This window comes from Tenrec ecaudatus, chromosome 6, assembly GCF_050624435.1.
Source record: "Tenrec ecaudatus isolate mTenEca1 chromosome 6, mTenEca1.hap1, whole genome shotgun sequence".
In the NCBI taxonomy this organism is placed as follows: Eukaryota; Metazoa; Chordata; class Mammalia; order Afrosoricida; family Tenrecidae; genus Tenrec; species Tenrec ecaudatus.
Window position 1 is genome coordinate 96,120,018 of NC_134535.1, and position 22,205 is coordinate 96,142,222.

Here is a 22,205-nt window from a genome sequence, read left to right on the forward strand (position 1 = left end):
ATTTGTAAACTAGTACAGTGCACAAGATTTAGTGAATGCAGAAGAATTAGGGGCTAATGGTATTATCAGTATTTGTTTAAGATTTTTATTGTGCATTGGGTGAATGTTTACAGAGTAGATTAAAAGTTTCCCATTCAACAATTCATGCACATTTTGTTCTCATTCATTAGAGTCCCCTTGGTGTGTCATCCCCTATACTGTTTCCCCCTGAGTCCCCTGCTTCCATGCCTCTTTCTCTAACACTATGAAACTTTCGTCTTTGGGAAATGCTCCCCTCTTGACTGTAAATGGTTGATTATTTTGTATGTAAGGTGTATGTATGTAAATGGTGTTCCTATTATAGACCTGTTTATTGTTTGGCTGAGAATTGAGCTACAGGTGTGAGTTCAGAAGGATGTCTAAGAGCTGTTAAAACAAATGAGCAAACAAACTCACTGTCATCAGGTTGGTTCTGACTTTTTGGGACCCTTTAGGGCAGAATAGAATTGCCTCTGTCAGTTTTCAAGACTGTAACTCTTCACAGGCATGAAATTCTCATCTTTAGCTGGTGGTTGGTCCTTACAGTTAGCAGCGCAACTCATAACTCACTATGCTACTAAGGCTCCACGAAGGGCAATTCTGTTTTATTTTTCCAACAATTTTAATGGCAGCTAATTTCCATGTTTTATAATTCAATAGTTCAGTCATATCAGGGAGAATTGTATAATCACCCCAGCATCTATTTTAGAGTACCCCATGGTTAAATTCCCCACCCCCATGGTTAAATCGCCTTTAAGATGAGTTATGTGATCACAGTCCGTTTTAGTGCTCCCTGCCCTGTCCCGTCTTCATTAGTTACTCACAAAATTCCCTTCCCCCCCTGTCACCTGCCCCCGCTCCTATGTTCCCTATGTTCCCTTGTGTCTTTTATTACAATTATGCATTAAGGGCCATTTTAAAAACAACAACATCAACAACAAAACCCTCACTGCCATCAAGTCAAGGCCAGCTCATAGATACCCTTTAGGACAGGGTAGAACTGTCCCTGTTGTTTTTAAGACTGTAAATCTTTAGGGGAGTAGAAAGCCTCATCTTTCTCTCATGGAGCACCTGGTAGTTTCAAACTGCTGACCCTGCAGTAAGCAGGTCAACTCTTAACCACTGTTACCAGGTCACCTCAAGAAGCAGCCCCGTTCTTAACCACTATGTTACCAGGTCACCTCTTGGGAATTCTACCAGTCACTGTCGGACCAGTTAGCCCGGTCTCTGTTATGATTGTGAGTTTTGTTCTACATTTCCCCCCACTCTATCCAGGACCTTCTGCTATGATCCCTTTCAGAGCAATTGGTAGTGGTAGTGAGGCACCATGCAGCTAGCTCTCCTGATCTTAAGGCTGTTATTGGTAGTCCTTAGAATTATATTATGGTAAGTTATCTTCGCTTGATGGCAGGTGATATTTAAATAGCACCTTCAAATATATTATTTCTTTTTGCTCCTTACAATAAGTGAATCAGGTATTATTATATTTGCTTTGTTGCTGTTTGTAGTTTCTAATTACTGGAAAGCATGTTGTCGTTTGGTTTTATGTGGTTAACTCATTATTAGTTATGAAACATTGACATAATAAACACTGCATGTTTATCTTGGGTAAGGTATTTTGGCTTTGAAATCCAGTAATCCAAATAGAAATTTATAACCATTTAGAATAGTTTTTTCACTAAAATTAAGATATTCCAAAAATATTTTAAATAATGTTTCAACCTTACTATTATAATAGTAATTGTTTTAGTTTATTGAATTATAGCTATGCAAAAAATATTACTTTAAGCACTTTATAAATGTAATCTATTTAAGATACAAAATAGTCAAATAATATGCATATTATGATCCACACTTTACATAAGAAATTCTGAATGTAAGAATGACTTTACAGCAAATGGTGAAACAAGGATTCAAACACAGATCTGACTTGAAAGCTGGTATTCTAAGCTATGACATGCCACTGCACTACACTATCTCCCAGCAATAATAACTCTTACATACTTACATATTAAACATGAAACATTTAAGGGAAGCATGGAAAACTGCAAGTGTTTTACTCATCAAAACTGAAGATCAAAACTGAAATTCCATTTAGACTAATGCTTCACTTGGTAAAATGCTTTACTTAGTCAAAGATGGAATTAAAAACTGTATTGCCATTCTACCAAACAGGAGACAGAAGAGAAAGGGCTATGAAGAGTTTCCAAACTAAAACAGCCTCTATGTCTTCAGAAAGCAGGAAAGTAATCTTGCTACTAAAAACTTTTGGGTTTAGTAGTAAAAAGGACTTGATATATTAATTAACTGTATACTCAAACATAAGCTGATATGAATATCAGCCGAGGCACCTAATTTTACCACAAAACTACATAAAAAGTGTGCTGAAAAAACTCAGCTTATGCACGAGTATATATTAAAATTCCCTTGGCCCAAAATTTCCCTGTGCCTTGTTCTCAGTGGGCAAGGAAAAATATATATATTTATAAAAGTCAAGAATATTTCCCCATTATTTAGATTTTGCGGCAAGAACATTAAGTGGAGAAATATTCTTGCCTTAAAATCTGAGAAACCTGGTTTCTCAATGGTAATTTGCTAGTCAAAAAGGTCAGTGTTTCAAATCCACCAGCAGCTTGCAAGAGAAAGAGGTGGAAATCTACTTCTGTCAAGATCCATTTACAGCTCTGGAAACCCTATGGGGCAGTTCTACTCTGCTCTCTAGTGTCATTTTGATTCTAAATAGACTTGAAGGCAGCAAGTGATTTAGCTAGGTGAGCCTGATTTTAAAACCCTACCTCATAAATGCCTGCCACAAAAATTCAGCCCCAGAGGAAGTTTTATTTCAGCAGTTTCTCTAGAAGCTAGGCCTTTAAAATAGATGACATTTTGACTTTGTGTTTTTGTTTTCCCAAATAAGTAGTTTTAATGATGTTTTTACATAGAAAATTTCTGGAAATTTGTCCCAAGAAATAATAGCATGGTCCCCTCTGGGTGATTGGTTTGGAGATGTTAATATGAACTAAGGGAACTCTTCTTCTCCTTTATTTTCTTTTTTGTTTTGTGTGCATAAATATTTTTAATATATTCCACTACTTTCATTATATTTCTGATTTCATTTTTTAATTAGATAACACTTTTCCATCATTTTAAAATTGCAAATATTTTTGTTAATTCTGAAAAAAAACTTTCTGTTTAAATTTCCTCCATCCAGTTATTGCATAACCCTTAGTAATAATCGCTGTTTTTAGTTTATTTTTACTATTTTTATGCAATGTATTTTATATTGGTAATTTTTAAGGAATAAAGTAATAAATATTATAAAGATGCATTTAACATTTATTAATTAACATATATTATTGGATCAAGGTCCAGACACTTGAAGAAAAAAAACTTTCATTGTGATTTGGATAAAGATTTACAGAGCACATGATCAATTTTACATCAACAATCCATATGCATTTTGTTTCATTCCATTCACTCCAGTTTTCTCAGGGCACTGGCACTTCTCCCCCTTCTTCCTTGTATTTCCTGTTTCCATTCTTCCTAACACTTCTGAACTTTTTCCTGTGGCAAATGCTGTCCTTTAGATATCAAATGGCTTATTACTCTAATGAAAAGCTGAGTTCAGATCCAGACTTGAAGGGTTCGGAATCCCATCGGTCTCTGTCTCATCAGTAAGCCTGGCCTCTTTTATGATTTTGTGTCTTGGCCCATACTTTTATCCCACTCTATCCATAACTTTCTAATACTTAAGAGCAGTGGGTAGTGGTGGTAGCTGGGCACCATCTAGTTCTTCTGGTCTCCAGGTTGTGGAGACTGATGCTTGTGTGGTCCATTAGTCTATTTGTCTAATTGTGTCTTTCAATTTTCTTTGTTTTATTATAAATCATTCTATTGGGGGCTCTTATAACAATCCATATATCAATTGTATCAAGCACATTTGTACATTTTTGCCTTCATCATTTTCAAAATTCTTTCTGTTTGAACCCTTGGTATCAGCTCCTCTTTTTTCCCTTCCCTCCTCCACCCTCCCACCCACATGGGCCCCTGATAAATATTATTATTTATCTTATATCTTATACCGCCCGCTGTCTCCCTTCATCCATGTTGTTGTTTGTCCCCCTGGGGAGGTGGGGGGAAATTATACGTCATTGTAGTCGGTCATCATTCTTCTTTCTTCATGATGGGAAGATACCAATAGTTGCATCTCAGTTGCCCATTCGTGAGCTTTTAAGATTCCTGTTGCTACTCAGAAAAGTAAGGTACACATTGTCTTGAGCATTTGTGTGATGCCGATTAACCTTGGTGTCCCTCAATACTGTGGTTCTGACCCCCAGACCAAGCAACTCGTTTCCTTAAGGTGCTTAGATATGTATAAGAAATTTTCAAAATATTTGTGAAAGAAGCCAAATATTTGCTCTGAACTTTTGGTTGTCAGAACAGAAATTCATGCTTTTCATCTGGCCAGTATAAGAATCAAATGATCAGTCTATACATTTGCCTTTCCAGATATCTGGTGCATATGAACAACGATTCCATTTCCATTCCTTTCCCTTTAACCAATTTTATCGAAATGTTTTAATCATGATGAAAATTTAGCTAAGGGTAAAAAGAGGGCAAAGCTTAGATTTTTTTCCCCCTCAAAGATGCAAAGTACTTAAGATTTGGAAATACTTTCCCTAAATGCTTGCCATATTTTAGTATCAGGGGAAGCCAGTCCCTAACACATCATTACGGGCCTGGTAGGCATAATTGTACAGCGATAATAAGTAAAGATCATAGTAAAGTTATAGAGAGCATGAGAGAAAGAAAAGAAGTATTGAAATAAATGGAGCAGACACAATTCATGGTAGCATGCTCACCTCAGCTCCGCTTGGTGGTCCACGTGGAGGGAGAGAGAGAGATTTAAAGCTAGCCCAGGCTTTTTATATTCTCTGGGGACATGCAAGCCCCCTAATTACAGGTGAGGACATATGTCACTGGAAGGGGTTGTGCTATAGGTAAAACAGTAATGAGAGGGGGTTGGTCTAGGGACATACACGCAATAGGAAGAGGAGATATTGGGGATATACATGTGACAAGATGGGCGGATCTTAGATTTGGGATGGTAGCCTAACTTTGGATGTCACAGATCCGGTTTGACTTGTTCCCTGGCTCACCTGATAGGGACCACTAATCCATTGTCTCTGGCAGCAGGGAGCAGGCAGGTCTGTTAGGGACTGCCTTCAGGGAAGATGCCTGTGAGCATCTGACTTCCCCTCACATTTTAGCAGTCATTTACCTCTCTGAATATTAGACTTTGCTTAATTTCATTTTTTCCATCTGAGAAAAATTACTTAATATGGTTTTCTTTCTAATTGGCTCGATGTCTCTTTTTTCCCTCCTGACTACAAAAGTGAAATCTGTTTATTATTAAAATTTTATATTATAAAAACATATAACTTGTTGAATCTGATAACTCCACCCCCATATATAACTCTTAGCTGGCATCTAGTTTTTTAAACTTAAATGTACTACAGTCCATGTGTTTCTGTTTACTTACTTGTAAAAAACAAGTAGTAATATCTAAATCCTAAGGCTGGGGAATATATTTATATAATTTAACCATACAACTTGGTTTTTCACAGAAAATTTTCTTGGTCATATTTCCCTATTGCTGTGTATAGATCCATCCCATAAACAACAGGAAGTCAGTAGCTATAATGTCACAGGAGATGGTGCAAATACATTATCAAAGCATCAGTAGGCCTAGGCATAAACCATAGCTGATACCTAGCTGTGTAAATTTACACATGCCAACTAATCTATGTCTTTCTCTTTATTTACTTGTAAAATGCAAGTATGAGATCTGCCTCATGAGGCTAGGAAGCATACAGTGACCCCACCTGAGGAGCCAAGCACACCTAGGAGCCTCAGAGGAGTGTTTGTCGGGTGTCCTCTATAAACTTGCAGCTGACCTGTGAAAACTGGTCTCCCACCTACCTCCCCTCTGGAGACACTGAAAAAAATTATTCTCATCACTCTGATGCAACTAAATCTGACATTTTGACACACTTTCTGAAGTGTCAGTGTTTTAAACTCTTGGATGATTTGTCTGTTTAAGAAATTATTACTCTTAAAATTTCACACATAAAAGCAAAATGCATGTATGAATATAAGTTACAAAGCATTGCTATTAAAGTACCAGTTCACATATGTATAGGCATACTCCACACAAACCATGTTTGGACATGTCTCTGATCAGGGGATAGAAGCAGCTAAGTTTTCTCAGTCATAGCTTGTTCTAGGCTCATTAGGACACCTTTGGGTGGGGGAGGGGGGGTCCAGCCAAAACAGTGGCTTGCAAAGGAATAAATTCAAGGCAGAGAGCTCAGCCCAGAAGCTTAGAACTGTTTTGGAAAGTGCAGATGGGGTAATCTTGCCATATTTTCATGAAGAACACAGGATAATCACAGGGAAGAGGTGTCAAGAAAATTGAAAACTGCCTCGGTGGGAGAAGTTCAGAACAATTGTACTGATTAAAGTTTTCATCACAGCGCACTTGCTCATTCCTCCAGAGGGGCAAGGAGTGTCCCACAAGAATTTTATTGGAAACCTTTCCCCACCCATCTTACAGCCCTGATTTTGTTCAGTTAGACTTCCTTTTTGTTCTCAAAACCCAATAAACTCTTAAAAGTCCCTGGAGGATGCTCTGCTAGTGTAGTGGGTTCTGCATTGGGTTGCTGACTGCAGGGTCAGCAGTTCAAACCCTCCAGCCAGTCTACTGGCGAGAGATGAGGCTTTCTCCTTGTGTAAAGATTTACAGCCTGAGGAACCCACAGGGCTGGTCTACTCTGTCCTGTAGGGTGGCTGGGAGTGGGAATGAGTTTTGGAACAGTAATAATTAAATGGTTTAACGAATTATTAAAATGACTAAATATATTTTTGAAATATTTTTAAGGATGGGATGTTGTTATGGACTGGAAAGATGTCTTGTCAGGAGGAGAAAAGCAAAGAATGGGCATGGCTCGCATGTTTTATCACAGGTAAGTAGGCTATACTAAGTAACTACTATTTTGCTTTGAAAACTAAAACCTTTGAATGGTATCGTAATGTCTCCATATTTAATAATACCCCACTAAAATATTAATGCATAGAGTTTGCAGTTTTAAATTTCTTAAATTATTTTTTATGTGACAGAAATTGCCAAATTTTTGCTATTTATTTTATATTGAGTAACCTTAGATAAAAAGTTGTCAAGAGGGCTAAATTAATATTTTACATCATGCTAATTTTAAAGTGTAAAGACTACATTACTGCTAGTGTATTGGCATCAACACAGTATGTAAGACATTCAGTAACAATTATGAATCAAATAATTAATTTCAACTAAATTAAGTTTTCGAACAATCAATAGTGCTTTCTCACTTGAAAATTCAGAAATCAGAGGCATGATCTAATGGAAAAAAGAATAGGCCGGCAAAGGACTTAAAGACCCAGAAAAATCAATATACTTCAAAAAAACTCTTAATAGCTTTTCTCTCCTCTTTACTTTACTCCTCTTTACCTTCTAACTTTTTGAGTTCAAAGATACTGAGCACAAACATGGGAGGAAATGATGAAGCCATTCTGGTTCATTCCTTCTCTTATTGACTCAGGAAATCTCAGTTTACTTCCATTGTTTTCTAATCTTAAGCCTTTAGCCATGAGATGAAAGTTAAGAGTTGTGTACAGAGCAAGAGGTTATCAGAAATTGTTACTCACTCTCAGTATTTACATTTGTGGCATAAAAGATCAATAGTTACATATATGATAGGTGAATGGGTTATAAAATGGAGCAAATGAAGCAGTCTTTAGTTGCTATGAATTACCAGCACTTTGCAAGGGGATAAAGGAAAAATATCAAGTTAATCTTGTTAAATACTTAGCATCTAGTTGGCTCACACTATAATTGGCTATCAAATTTTTAATGGAAGAAGAAAAACGTCATCTAAGTGCAGAAAATAATAGATCAAGTGATTGAGCAAGTCTTATATCTCGCCACACGTGGTGTGCCTTTTTGAGGGCTTTCCTCTTTTCTGAGAAGCAAATCCTATGCCTAATTCTATTTTAACCTCAAATACTTTGCTATTGATCTGAAATATTAGTGTGTTTTCCTGCATAACATCCCATCTCGCTGCCAGAGAGTTGAGTTGACACGTCGTGACCGTGTAAGACAGGGTAGGTACTATAATAGTTATGTCTCCTAGACTCTCATTCCCGGGCGTAGTTATTCTCAGGTGGTTTCAATCTGATCATCTTGAGGTTAGCAGCCCAATTAGTCACCCCGTACACTGCCAAGCCTCCTTATTGCATACTCCATCATGTTTAATAAAATGAATACTTATTCCTTAAAGTTATATAATATGTGGCTCATAGCCCAAATATTATGAATTTCTCAAAAACATCACAGTTGGTTTATTCAAATCAAGAAATGAACAGTTCTCACATATTGCCTTTAGTTGTTACATCTTTTCATTTTGTTTTTAATCTAAGAAACTTCTCCCTCATGCCATTGGCTTGCTTAAAAAAAAGTTAACTCAGTTGTGCTATAAAATTTGTTCTAATTTTTAAATATTTTCATTATGTAATCCTTTGCTTTATTCCAAAATTCTTCCATTTAACTTGTAAACTGGGAATTAAAACTCAAAACATGAATAGATTTAGTCTCAACTTTTTTGACAATATACTATGTTTATCATTACAAAATATCATGTAGATAGCTTTACTAAAATATGATAATATGCTCATTTTATAGAAAATATGGACAAGTAAAGGAAGTATAGTGGCTACAAGTTGGGCTGCTAACCAAAAGATTAGCAGTTTGAAACCACCAATTGCTTCTTGAAAGAATGATAATCTTTCTCCTTTGGTAAAGAGTCCCAGACTCAGACACCCTGCAGGGCATTCTACCCTGCTCTGTGGCACCTCCAGGAGCCGGAGCCGGAGCCGGCTCAATGGCAGTGAGTGTGCTTTGACTGGGAGACAAGGGAAGAAGAACAAGCCTCATCGGATCTGCACAGACACTTTAAATGTGGATGTCATTCTTTCCCGGGCTTGTGGATACACAAAATATATTGTAGCATATAGCCCTCCTTTTATGTCTGTACTATTATGTGCATTTTCTATGTTATTAAGTAGTAGCAATCTACTATTTTTATATCTTACTGAGGTAAACTTTATGCATACCTCACACACACATTTAAAAGTATGAAAGTCAGTACATTTGATTAATATGTACATACACTGTGTAACTAATGTCTCAATGTAGGAAAAATTTATGTCTTGTCTCTTTCCAATATTTCTGTCTCTTTCCAATGTTTCTGTGTATAGGCAAATTTTGTTATGATTTGTATAACCATAAATTACTTTTTTTATAACTTCACATAAATGTGTATTATTTTCTGTCTAGTTGGGATTTTGTAATAAAATATATTAGTTACCGGTATGTTAATAATTACTATGTAGAATAATGTGCCTAGTTAGCGTAAAAGTGTAGTGAACTTAAAAAAAGGTAATCAGATTAGGATAACCGAATTTTCAATGAATTGTATTTTGTTTTAGAATGCCCCTTTCTCAGAAGATGTGGTGAGATTCAGGAGTAAACTTTACAGCTTGACATTGTTGACCAGCTGTTACCCTCTATAACCCTGAATCTGCTTGGCTCTTGCCCATAAACCTTGAGTAATACAATCCTCAGCATAGTTGGTGAAATACAAGATGGTAAAATGCGACCATAAATTTCTCACTCTCAGTGCGTTAATAAAATTAACCTTGAGCAAGCAGCAGTAATAAAAAATGACAACTCAAAAAGATCCTAAGTACCTGTACCTTAAAATAGTAATATATATATATATGTAATATTTTGGATATAACTGGAGATTAGTAAAGGTCAAGTCACCAAAAAAGGAGCTCTTTAAAAGCCAGTGGAAAGAAAATTTAGTGAACCCTAGAAAGATCAGTGAAGATGAGCAGGCACCTGGAAAACAGAGTTTGCTGAGAACAGATCAAAGGAATTAGGAATATTAAACCATGTGAAAGAAAAGCATAGCAGCAAAAACTGCCCTCTATCATTTGCGAAGGATTGCATTAACAATGAGGTTTGCACTGCAGTGTGAAAGATTTGTGGTAACCAAAATGCAGAGCTGTGGCAGAGAATATTAAATGGCCCAATAGGATATTTTTTTTGAGGGGGTTGTAATGTTATTATTTAAAGTGTGGTTGGATTAGATCCTTCACCAGCCCTCCTCTACTCAGGTGATATATCAAAGATTAATTATCGGTGTTAGATTACAGCTATTGCTTTATGTATTTACACACAGGCATGCACATGCACACACTATTATTGCCAGGGAAACACAAATGTGTGATCTAGCTTATAGACTCGGAGTTGCTATGACAACAGAGTGTGAGATATATATTTTTCTAATTCTCTAGTGTGAACCCTGCACTCTGTAATTTAAAACAATCTGAAAACTTAAGTTACTAGATATAATTGCACATAAAAAGGAACATTTAATTCAAACTGATCTATATTGTACTTCATTATCTTCATCATTTTCACTTGAAACAAAAATCATCTACAAGACTGCAATCAAGTCTGAGACAAATAAATAGTACTTAAACCAGAAAAAGTAACCTGAAGCCAACCTCCCAAACTGGTTCCTTGTTAACGGGTTGATGTTGTTAAGAGGATGATTGGAAGCATGCTTTGCATGAAGAAAAGACAAAAGTCAAAGGGGTATCATAGTTGCCTTTGACTCTTGTGTCTGTTAGCTTAATTGTCCACCCTAAATTACGAATGAGAATCCTATAAATTAGTGACTCTATCTTGGAAAAGCACTTTGTAGGGCTAAGTAATTATTTTGACCAAATGAGAAATAACTACTGTTCTAATCATTTGTCATTACTTTGTCATTCCTTTTTAAAACTCAGAATATTTTCTGTAAGAAATTGTCCTGGTAAATATGTGTTACTAATCTTTAACCTTGAAAAATTAACACCATAGCACCGGAGCTCTCCTTTGATCTCAGTAATAAAGCCAAATCAAGTTTGTTGTTGGGTACCTTTGAGTAATGAAATCTTGTAGTAGAGTAGCATTTCTGCAGAGGGTTTTCTAGACTGTAATCCCTACAGAGGAGCCCTGGTGGCGTAGTAGGCTATGGGTTGAGCTGCTAACCGCAAGATCAGCAGTGTGAAACTACCACTGACCCTTCAGGAAAAAGATGAGGCTATCTTCTCCTGTAATGATTTACAGCCTCAGATCTAAATGAACTCTTGTTGGCAAATCCTTACAGAAATAGATCACCAGGTTTTTCTCCCTTGGAATTGCTCAGTGGGTTTAAACCATCAACCTTGTGATAATCAGTTCAATGCTTATATGCTAGAGACCTGATATATAGACGAGAAGGAAATGAAAATGAACAGACAAGGGCAGGAGAGTGAGTGAACGAAAGAAAAGGGATAAACAGACAAAAGTAGGGACAAGTGAAAGGGTACCTCTAATCATAGATAATTTCCAGGGTAAAAGTAAAAATAATAATGAGCTAAACAATTATGTATAATCAAATACATATTCCCTAATTTTTCCTAAGAATTAGATTCTGAAGCATGGTCTCTCAATGTTGCAAGTTTAATACCTGCTCTAAATGTGTAAAATGAGGCATGCTCACTCTTACAGTCCCATAGCAGTGGAATCCCATTAATAGGGTTTAGTAACTCACATTTGTTAATAAAGCAATCTTGTCATTAAATCTTTGCTAACAGGGCTGTGGCCTATTTGCTAATTAGCTATTGTAATGTATTTTTTTTATGAAACTAGTCAGAACCCAGTCACCAAGAATGAACCTGCCTTCCACAGAAAAGTGCCCTCAGTGACCTGCCTCCTCTTTCTGATTCTTCTATCTACATAACAATAACGCTTATTCTACTGAGAGCAGGTATCAGAAAACCCAGTCATGCAATTCAAATGTAAGAAGATGTGATACTGCTTTCCAAAACAGAGGACTACTGTTTGGCTTTAAAAATGACATATTCTCTTTGTTCTTTAAAAGTTGTTAATGTTACAACTCACTTTGTTCAAAAGAAGATTGATTATTTAAACAGCAAAGTCATTAATTCATGTTTGATTTTTTTCAAGACCAAAATATGCATTGCTGGATGAATGTACCAGTGCTGTCAGCATTGATGTTGAAGGAAAGATATTTCAAGCTGCGAAAGGAGCTGGAATTTCCTTACTGTCCATAACGCACAGGCCTTCTCTTTGGTAAGTATTCCCAGTGCTACCCAACTTGACTACACAGATAGTCTTTCCTTATGTTTCCGAAAGAAAAACTTTGCTAAAAGTTTCACAGTAGAGCACAAGACACCTCATTTGTTTCCAACCTGTATTTATTTTAAATTGCACAGTAGTTGGCTAGCTAACCAAATCAAACATTGTAATATTTATCCATTATTTGAAAATTATACTCCCTTAGCTTTAATTCTGAAAATACATAGAAAATTTGGTGATTTTTGAAAACAATAGTCATGATACCAATTCCACTGTATCTTTCTTTCAATTCTAGGGGGTGAGGAATAGCATAATTTATTTTATCCCCCAAATAATTAAGTTTTGGAAAAGATAGGGGAAAATGTTTGTTTTATTTTTAAGAAAAGTGATTCAAAGTAATTTAAAAATAACTCATAAATCTAATGGATTTCTCCCTTCATATAAATAATGATACTTTTTTTTACCATTTTCCTACTTTTTCTTTTGTAATTCATCTATCATCCTAATAAATACTAATGAACATTTAGCCTCCATGTTGCTACAAGCTTACCTTATTTAAGCCTCACAATAATGTTGGGAAGTACAGGTGATTTAGTGCTTCCCATTTGGGAGGTTTTGATTAGGAGGAAGCAGAACAACAAAATTTAGAAAACTTAAGTAATTTCCCATGATCACATACTCAAATATTCTATTTATTACAAAGAACTCATAGGGTATGACCATCAATAAATGCTAAAAAATATTTTTTCATTCATATTACATTGTACTTTCACATTTGATTTTAGCAATAAAATCATGTTTTTTGTTGACATATTAATGACTAGGGTTGGCTCTACTTGTATGGCCTTCAGTTTCCCAAGGGGTGTCTTTCTCTCTAGTGAAGACATTCTGGGTCAAGTGGCTGAGCAGACTCCATGTCAAAGCTGTCTTCATGTTTACGCTTTGTGTTTATCTTTGAAGTCCTAGACCTGGTACCTTAGAGAGAATTTTTAGAATTGTGGATAAGCTAAGCATTCTGCTCACATCAGTTTTTAATACTTTTGAGTTCGCCAGTTTAGATGGTAGAATCTGTTATTCTAATTCTCTTTCCTCCCTAAATGGGATTCTTATTTTCCTTGACAAAAAAATCAGAAGTGGAAAGAGCTATGTTATCCTTATAAAGCAAATAGAAGAAGAAAATCCATACCACCATATGAAGAGTGTGTGAGTCCGGGCGGACTAGAGAAACAAATCCAGGGACACACATATGTGTATAAGAAAGAGATTTATATACAAGAGCAATTGAGCATTGAGAAAACATCCCAGCCAGTCCAGATCAAATCCATAATTCCGATATTAGCCCCTATGTCCGATACCAATCCATAAAGTGCTCTCCAGAGTCACGAAACACATGCAAAGACGCCAATTATAGAAGATCACTGGCCAGTAGGTAGAAAGTCTTTGGATCCAGTGGCATTGGAAACATCTCAGCGCTGGCAGGGGTCTCTGCTTGGCTTCTCCAGCACCCAGGGCTGCATAAGGGTGGGTCCATGTGTCTTGTCAGCTTCTGTGTCTCCTAGGGTGTGAGCTGAGAGTCTCCCACCTCCAAGGAGGAAATACCGGAATTCTCAGAATCCTTAGGGGAAGGCTATGCCCACACAGGAGCCTCACTGGCTATGACCCGATTGACAGGCTAGACGCCACCCCTACACGCTTAATCCTTAAATGGACAATTATATAACTACTACAAAGAGGAATAAACTGTAGAAGTTTATTAAATTATTTGATTTCTCATAGAATTATAGTTTTATAATTACCACTGTCCTGTGCTCTGCCCCCTTTATGAAGGAAGTTTACAGATGATTTCTAGTTAGACTCAGTTAAAATAGCACTTTTTAAACATCCTTCCAAGATAAAACCTGTAATATTATTTAGGCTCATAATATAGACTACACCTTTGAATCTTGGGGCATGAAACTACTTAGTTTCTCCCTCCCAGGCAGAAAGCAAATAAAGTTATAGGACCAGAGTTTTGAGCCATGGTTAAATTTCTCCTGTTTGTATATCCAAGGTTCAGAATGCCCACGAAAAATTTAAATGGAATAAAATGGATTTTTTTATCCTAATTTCTCATTCTTATTGAACAACCATCCTTCTTTTTGCTTTTTACTTCTGCTGTAGCCTTCATATTTTGGTAGTATTTTTACCTTAATATAGAAATGCATTGTTTTTTATGTAATTTTGGTAAGGTGCCATCTGTGGGCAGGTGGATGCCTTTTTTAAACTTAAGAAGCTAAACACAGTTAATGTGCTGTGGCTAATTGCACTGCTCACGGAGAGGATAGGAAAACGTCACCTTTGTCACTAACTGCATGGCAACTAAACCAAACACAAACCACTATCATCAAGTCTCTTCCAACTCATAGCAACACTGTGTGCAGTTTCTGAAACTACATCTGGAAGTAGCGGATAGCCTCTCGTTCTCCCTCTGAGTGGGTTGGTGGGTTGAACCACTGATCATGTGATTAGCAGTCCAAAGCATACCCACCATTGCCACAAGGGCTCAGGATCACTATAAGTTCCCATCTGCACGTGACCCATGTGTCAAACCCCTATATCGTCACTTCTATGACACTTACTCTCTCCCTCTAACCGCATAGAATTAGGTCTGAATTCATCGACAGCCACCCTGAGCAAGGTCAAACACCCCTAGTTACCTGGTGCCAACTCATCACTAGCAATTCCTCCTTTCAGCTAGAAGAACGCTGCCAATTGTCTCCATGTTCCCCAGCGACACGGACCTGGATCTTCATGAGTTAAGGCTGTGTCATTATGATTGAGTGCACTGCCCTTCTCTCATCCACCCACTCCAAAGGGAGGGGAAAAAGTCACCATCTCATTGACATGTGGGTTCATTAAGTCTCCAAAAGAGCTTGTTACAAAGCCTATTACTCAGACTTAGAGTTAACTCTGCTATTATATCACAGTAAAACACTAGACTTCTGCTTTTCTAGAGTTAAAAATGAGACGTTTTATTGAAAGCATACAATATTTAATGAAATGGGGAGACATTCCAGGAGAATACTGTATCATACTCTGAATTACAGAAAGAAGGTAGTTTTAGCAGGTCAAAGGTATGGGGGTGGGCAAAATTGAAGCATAACAAAGATTTACATAAAGTTCATTAAACTACACAATTGTCTTTTTTTTCTTTTTTAAAAAACATTTTATTTAAAAAAACATTTTATTAGGGGCTCATACAACTCTTATCACAATCCATGCATATACATACATCAATTGTATAAAGCACATCCACACATTCTTTGCCCTAATCACTCTCAAAACATTTGCTCTCCAAACTACACAATTGTCTTAACATCAACAAGCCAATTTATAATATTCTGAGGTTGTTACATACACAAGCGAATTTTCGATCACCCTTGTAGTCTACCTTTCTCTGTATTTTAAGGTAATAAGTTTAGAAATTTGCAGTCAGCAGAAATTGAGCAGAAGATCTCTATGATTGAAATGTAATTTTCATTTGGGTAAGTCTTGGTTAATAAGTGTTTGCTTCACTCGGGTTACAGAGTTATGGAGTTGTTACTGGCTCTGTCTTAACATTTCTCATTCCAATCCTATTTCTTAACCTCTGGGTGGACGTGCTTGAGAAAGGCACTCTTTCAGAACAAGTTGAGCAGACATTCTGAACAGGCACTTTAACCTAAACCAGAAAATCCCAACTCTTACCCTCTTTGATTTACTTGCAGCTAAACCATGACAAAAATATCAAGTTGTTGTTTCAGCCAAATCAGAAGTGTCTTGATCAGACCTTAGTTTGATTCAAATAGATTTTAAAAATTTAGCCTGAAGTCACCCATTCAGTTATGCCAGTGCATTCCTTTTTAACATTCACACTCACATTATAACCAGAAAAAATACAATGAAAGCAGCACATTGGGCAAGATCTAGGTGAAGCCCCAGCATGAGGCTTCCAGTGTCCCCAGGACATGGATGTTCTCACCAAAGGAAGAAGCTCCGTGGTCCAAGGCCCCACAGCCTTAGAGGTTCAATGCATATGTGTGAATTAATGAATATGCATACTTGATTGCATTATGCCTCCTCCTTTTCCTGAGGCCTGTTGCTTGTGTAACTCCTACTGTTTTACACCTGTTTAAGTTACCTGGCTAATTTATTTTAAAAAGGTCCCTTGATTGTTGGGCTATTTACAGAAACCAGAAACAAAGGCCAAACCTAGTCTTTGTTCGGATGTTGATCCTCTTGATCTTTGGCTGTGTTTTATCAGTATGCTTTAACAATGGGGGAATTACTACCTGCCTCCTTTTAACATTCCCTGAAAAATAAGAATCAAAAGGTATTAGTAGTTTTCAGAGTCTCGAAGGTGGAATCTTGAGGATCGCACCACTAGTCACTCTCAGGAGAACGATGGGGCTTTCTCCGCCTGTAAACAGAGAGCTCGACCAGTCTTCTCAGTCGCTAGGAGTCATCCCCAATGCATGGCAGGCAATGGGTGAGGAGCAGGGAAGTGAGTGTGACTGCTCAGCAGAGGTTTCTTTGTTTGTGAGAGGTTGGGGGTGGTGGGCGTGGTACAGAAAGATCTGGAATTTGTGGTAATGGTTGCAGAGCCTTGTGAATATAAAAACAAACAAAATCACTGAATACACACTTTAAAACAAGGACTTTCATGATAAGTCAATTAAACCTTAACTTTAAAGAGTAGGTGGAAACTGCTGAGGGAGAGGCCCACTGATCTTAATAAATAATGATAGATGAGAAGAAAGAAAAATTATAAAGCCATCAGGAAAAGACGGGAAAGTTGAGGAAATCCAAGATCCCCGGCCAGTTGAGAATAGTGACAAAATGCAGGTGACTCAATTATGTCGGGCCAGCTCTGCTCTTTCCACACAGCCCCCTGCAAACCCCAGAGATAGGGGACTCGGGCTTTGTTTTCAGAAAAGATGGGTTGTCTTCTGTTTCATTGATAGAATAATTTCTGTCTCTAGAAATTCCTCACAAAGAACCCGGACCATGATAAAAGAGATTACATTGTAGGAAGGTTTGAGAAAGCCAAAGATTTTATCATTTTTTAAAAGTTTAAAACTTTAAGTATGACTTACATTTTATTTAGAATAATGCATTCCTAATGGCTACTGTATAAATGAATTGCTATATTTTCTTACTTTTCTCTGTCTGGCCTTCCCGGTGTTACTATCTTCTCTCGGCTTCCTTCCTTCCCATTTTCCATATGCTTTGTTATTTATTCAGGAGCATACTTAGTTATGAGGAAATATTAAATCAACTCAACAGCATGTCTTCCTTTGCAATTCATATCTCTTCAGAATTAGAAGTAAGTTTAATGAAACAAAAAACAATTTCCTAGAGATTAATGATTTTTAGGGTAAAAATAATCACAGTAATAACCTGAAGGATCCTTGAAAATAAAATATAAAATAGGTGCCTTACTTGAAATTTGCCTTAGCAATCAGTTAAAATGATAACCCCATAATCGATATAGCTTTTACAATTATTACTAATGATATTTTATTTTTATGTATCCAGGAAATATCACACTCATTTATTACAGTTTGATGGTGAAGGAGGATGGCGCTTTGAACAGTTGGACACAGCTATTCGTTTAACATTGAGTGAAGAAAAGCAAAAGCTGGAATCTCAGCTAGCTGGAATTCCCAGAATGCAGCAGAGGCTGGATGAACTATGTAAAATTTTGGGAGAAGACTCAGTGCTGAAAACAATCAAAAATGAAGATGAAACATCATGATTTGTTAGGACATTTTGAAAGTTAATTTTTAGGTAAAGTCTTGAAGAAACACAAAGCATTCTATTAAAGTGCATGTATTGTGTTACCCTGAGCACTGAGGAAAAAAAGGCAGCAAGAAATGTTTCATAAAATTTTAGCTTCAAGCAAGCATATGACCTGAATTTTCAGAAGAAAATAAACAAATGCATTATGTAAAGATTAGTTGTTATGGTTATACTAATTCTTACTGAACGCCTAATTTATTCGTGTAGCAGGAATTTCTAAGCAAATTCAGAACAAATACTATACTCGCTGTGTGTATGTGATGGCCAAAGTTCTTTAACTAATGAGTATGTCTTAGGAATGAGACGATTTAAGAGCAGTGTTTAGGTTGACACTGGTTATCTAAAAGTTTGAGTAACATTTTGGTTCATTCATAACTGATATTAGATTTCATGTTCATCATTGCCAGTGCCCAACTTAACTTCTGCATCAAAGAACAATTTGATAAATAATTTCAATTTGAAAATAATTGAGTGGCAGTGGTTGAAAGAGAGAAGCATGACCATACATATATAAATGCCATATTATTTCATTTTACGCTGTGAGCATCTTAATGCAGGTATAACATATTAATTTTAACGAAAATCTTATATAATTCTTAAACTATTTTTTGAGAAGAGAATTGCCAGTGCAGAAAAGAAACATCCAAATAATATTTTTCTCAACTTATTTTACTTGACAGTAGTACCCAATTCGACTTTCATCCAGAAATATGCAGATTGTACTTGTGCACAAAGACAAATACACCACTTTTAAAAAAAATTGCAGTGCTTATAATACAAAATACAGAGTTTCAAAATCCACAGGTACAATAACATCCATTGAAAGTGTACCATTTACTGTCTTATTTACATCATCTCAATTTCATCTTCATGTGAGTTTTTTGAGACAGATATTCATTTGCTTGTGAAAAAAATGACAATCTTGCAACTGAATTAGGGACAAAGGCAGGTGTCCTGACTCCCCAATCCTACACTGTATCCATTGTTATCATTTAAAGCTAACTGTGCTATTATATAAGTAATTTTGACAAGATGTCAAAAATCAAAACAGGTAACTTCACTATTATTGTCTGTAAGAAACAGAAATTAAGCACAAAGTGGGCAGTTCATTGTTGTATGGTTAAAAATGAGCTAAGGACATTAGCAAATTGTTCAGCTTGACTGTGTAGTTTGTTAGGTTCCGTTGAGTTAGCTCCAATACATGGACACTAAGAACGACAGAACTAAATACTACACTGTCTGCGCCATGCCATCCTCAAATTGTTCCAATGCCCCTTTCCACGGACTGGTTCCTCCAAACATGTTCCAAGTTAAAAGATCAAGGCTTGCCATCTTTGCCTCCAAAGAGCACTCTGGCCTTGCTCTTAATACAGACCTGCCTGTCCTTTTAGCAGCCATGGCACTTTCAATATTCTTCTCCAGCACCACAATTCAATCGCAAAACATTTATACCCAGTTAATAGGAAGGTGCCCAAAGGCATAGGTTCCCCAAAATTATTCGGTCTACCACTCCCTTTTCAGAAAACAAAATTACACGGCACCCCCTGGCAATGAAAACTTTTGTACTATAGCCCCCCATAATCCAGGATGAAATGCAGGTATCTGCTTTTGCAGCCTCTCCTAGATCGTTCAAGACCGTCCCCCCCCCCCCCCACACACGTTATGTTTGGAAAGCGCTTTGAGAAACACTCCTCTAAGGCAGCAGCAGTCAGAAGGAGAATTAACTGTGTTAGATGAATTTAATACTTGTTCATCATAATGAGAAATAATATGATAGAATGTATCAAATTGTTTTATCTCTGTTTTGGAGTTGGAGGTAAAAACCAGGCCTGATACTTTAATTTCCTACAGCCTATGACACCATGTTGATAGGACAAATCGGTCATTAGTGACTTGGAATTTTATTTGCATATTTAGGCACCGCCATAACAGATCCTAATGCAGAGTGATGAAACTCATTCCTGATGATCGCTAGAGTGCATTAAGACACTTTGATGTTTTCCATTCGGCCATACTAAGACTTTTTTATATAATTTAAAGATTAATGTTGCCATCTCATACGAAGGAGAGCAACATGAAGTCATAAGCAGCATATGTTTCAAAACAACTTTGTTCTGTTTGCATTTATTAGCTACTCATTCATTCTGTAAGTTACTAACACTTTCTGTGTAAAACATGAAGCTGGCGGTTAAAGGGTAAGTAAGATGCATGGAACCAAAATTTAAACCTGATAAAAAAAAATCCATTAATCTTAATTTCTATATTAGCAACTTCGCAGTTTACACAATGCTGCTATAAAAGGAGGGGAGGAGTCTCAAGCAAGTGTTTTAAGTTAACTTTTAGGGATACACAAAGAAAATGATAGATCCTCCTTTGAAACATAGACCAAATTTTCATAACTTGAAAGATAAAGCATTCGAGATTGGATGTCATATTTTGAAATTTTTAAATCCTTTCATCAAAATGACACCAAAACAAATACTAGACTTGTTATTAAGTCCTCACTTAGTGTAACCTCCCTGTTAACTGAAATAATACTCAGTATATATCATGTATAAGATTCAATGACGTCTTAACACCTCAACTACAAATGACAAACACTGTAATTCAAACATTAATATTGCAAGAGGAACATGTTTTCCATGAACTGTTTTGTACCTATTCTGATTTTTTTCCAGGACCAATATTTAACTTAGGGGTAGAGGAGAGGGTGGGAATGATCTGTGAATTGAATTTGTATTTATTCACCCTTCAACTTTTTCCAAAACAGTCTAATGGTATGTCATATTTTACCATTTCTACAGTTATATACATAACTATAGTTATACTGTATGAAAACTATGGAAACAATTGAGAAGCTAAATGGCCATTTTTTAATATACCAAAGTATTGATGAGGAAAGGGACAGGAGAGAATATTTCCATTTTGGACTGGTTTTACAATGTTAACCTATTTTTCCAAACTTCTTAACTTTCATTGTTTTTGCCCAAAAAAAGATGTAGGTTTATGGTAATTGCTTTTTAAATGTGAATTTATTTTGCTAGCTCAAACATGGAAAATAAGCTTCATTCGATGAAAAAAATGCATTATATTTCTATAGCATGTAGTATTATGCCAAACATGAGACTAAAATAGCGTCTGGTTTTGTAAACAAGATAATGTGTAAAAAAATCCTTGTAGAATAATCTCAAGAGAATGATGTATCTTAAAATGCAACCCAAATTTATACATGTTTACAGTGGGAGTGAGTTTTCCCTTGAGAGTAATTTGGTTTTTGTGTCAAATTTTGGTCTGCCAGTAAAGGTGAAATTAAAGTTGTTGTTTTTTTTAATTTAGACTTTGGCTCCAAGTATAATTTCATATTTAGCAAAGGGCTTTGTTTATTACAGTGTGTATGGGATAGCTTTTTAATTCCTTTAACCTAGAAAACTATGTCACACATTGGAATCCAAATCCAGAAAATGTACCCCCTTCTAGGATGTGCAGAAAGTAGTAAAGGGTATTCAATCCAATCCTTAATTATAGAAGATGCTTTTGATAAAGTCAATATAAGCAGAAAAATTATTCTCATTTGAAGTGTAAATTGCTTTCACAAAACCCAGGATATTTAAAGTCTACTGAGATGAATTTAAGTGCATCACATCAGTTTTGGAGTTGTACATACTAATATTTGCATGTGAGGACATTCAGGTAAATGTATAAAATATTTTTATTAAAGTCAACCCCTCTTCATTGTTGGTCCTTCCTGATTACCAAATACAATGTATCTTACAATCTTAGTCGTGTAAATTTCAGAATGAATCATATTCCTTAAAAACTGGCTTATGTTAAGGAAAATGAATTAGTGGGGCGGGGAAGATCCTTAATGGTAAAAAAAAAATCACTATGCAGCTAAATTCGGATTATAGCTTTATGTAAATCCAATTACATTATAATACAATATCCAATATGCAGGTATTTGAGCCCAATATTCCTTATAAATTCCATAATCACCATTGATGATTTCTATTCATCTTTATATTAATCAGAGGAGCTGCAAATGAATCAGTGGCAGAAAATATTCTACTTTTCTTTAAAT

General features: G+C 36.2%; 1 protein-coding gene across 4 annotated transcripts in view; it reads left to right on the forward strand.

Annotated features, from left to right (window-relative positions):
* The window catches only part of ABCD2 (ATP binding cassette subfamily D member 2), a 59,677-nt gene extending 41,594 nt beyond the window's left edge, over window positions 1-18,083 (forward strand). For 3 of the 4 annotated variants that reach the window (XM_075553027.1, XM_075553028.1, XM_075553030.1), the window contains 3 exons: window positions 6,959-7,043; window positions 12,176-12,301; window positions 17,864-18,083. In XM_075553027.1, the coding sequence (XP_075409142.1) occupies window positions 6,959-7,043; window positions 12,176-12,301; window positions 17,864-18,083 (431 nt within the window). The remainder of the gene's footprint in view (window positions 1-6,958; window positions 7,044-12,175; window positions 12,302-17,863) is intronic. The other variant, XM_075553029.1, reaches the window with a different exon arrangement.
* Window positions 18,084-22,205: the final 4,122 nt, after the last annotated feature.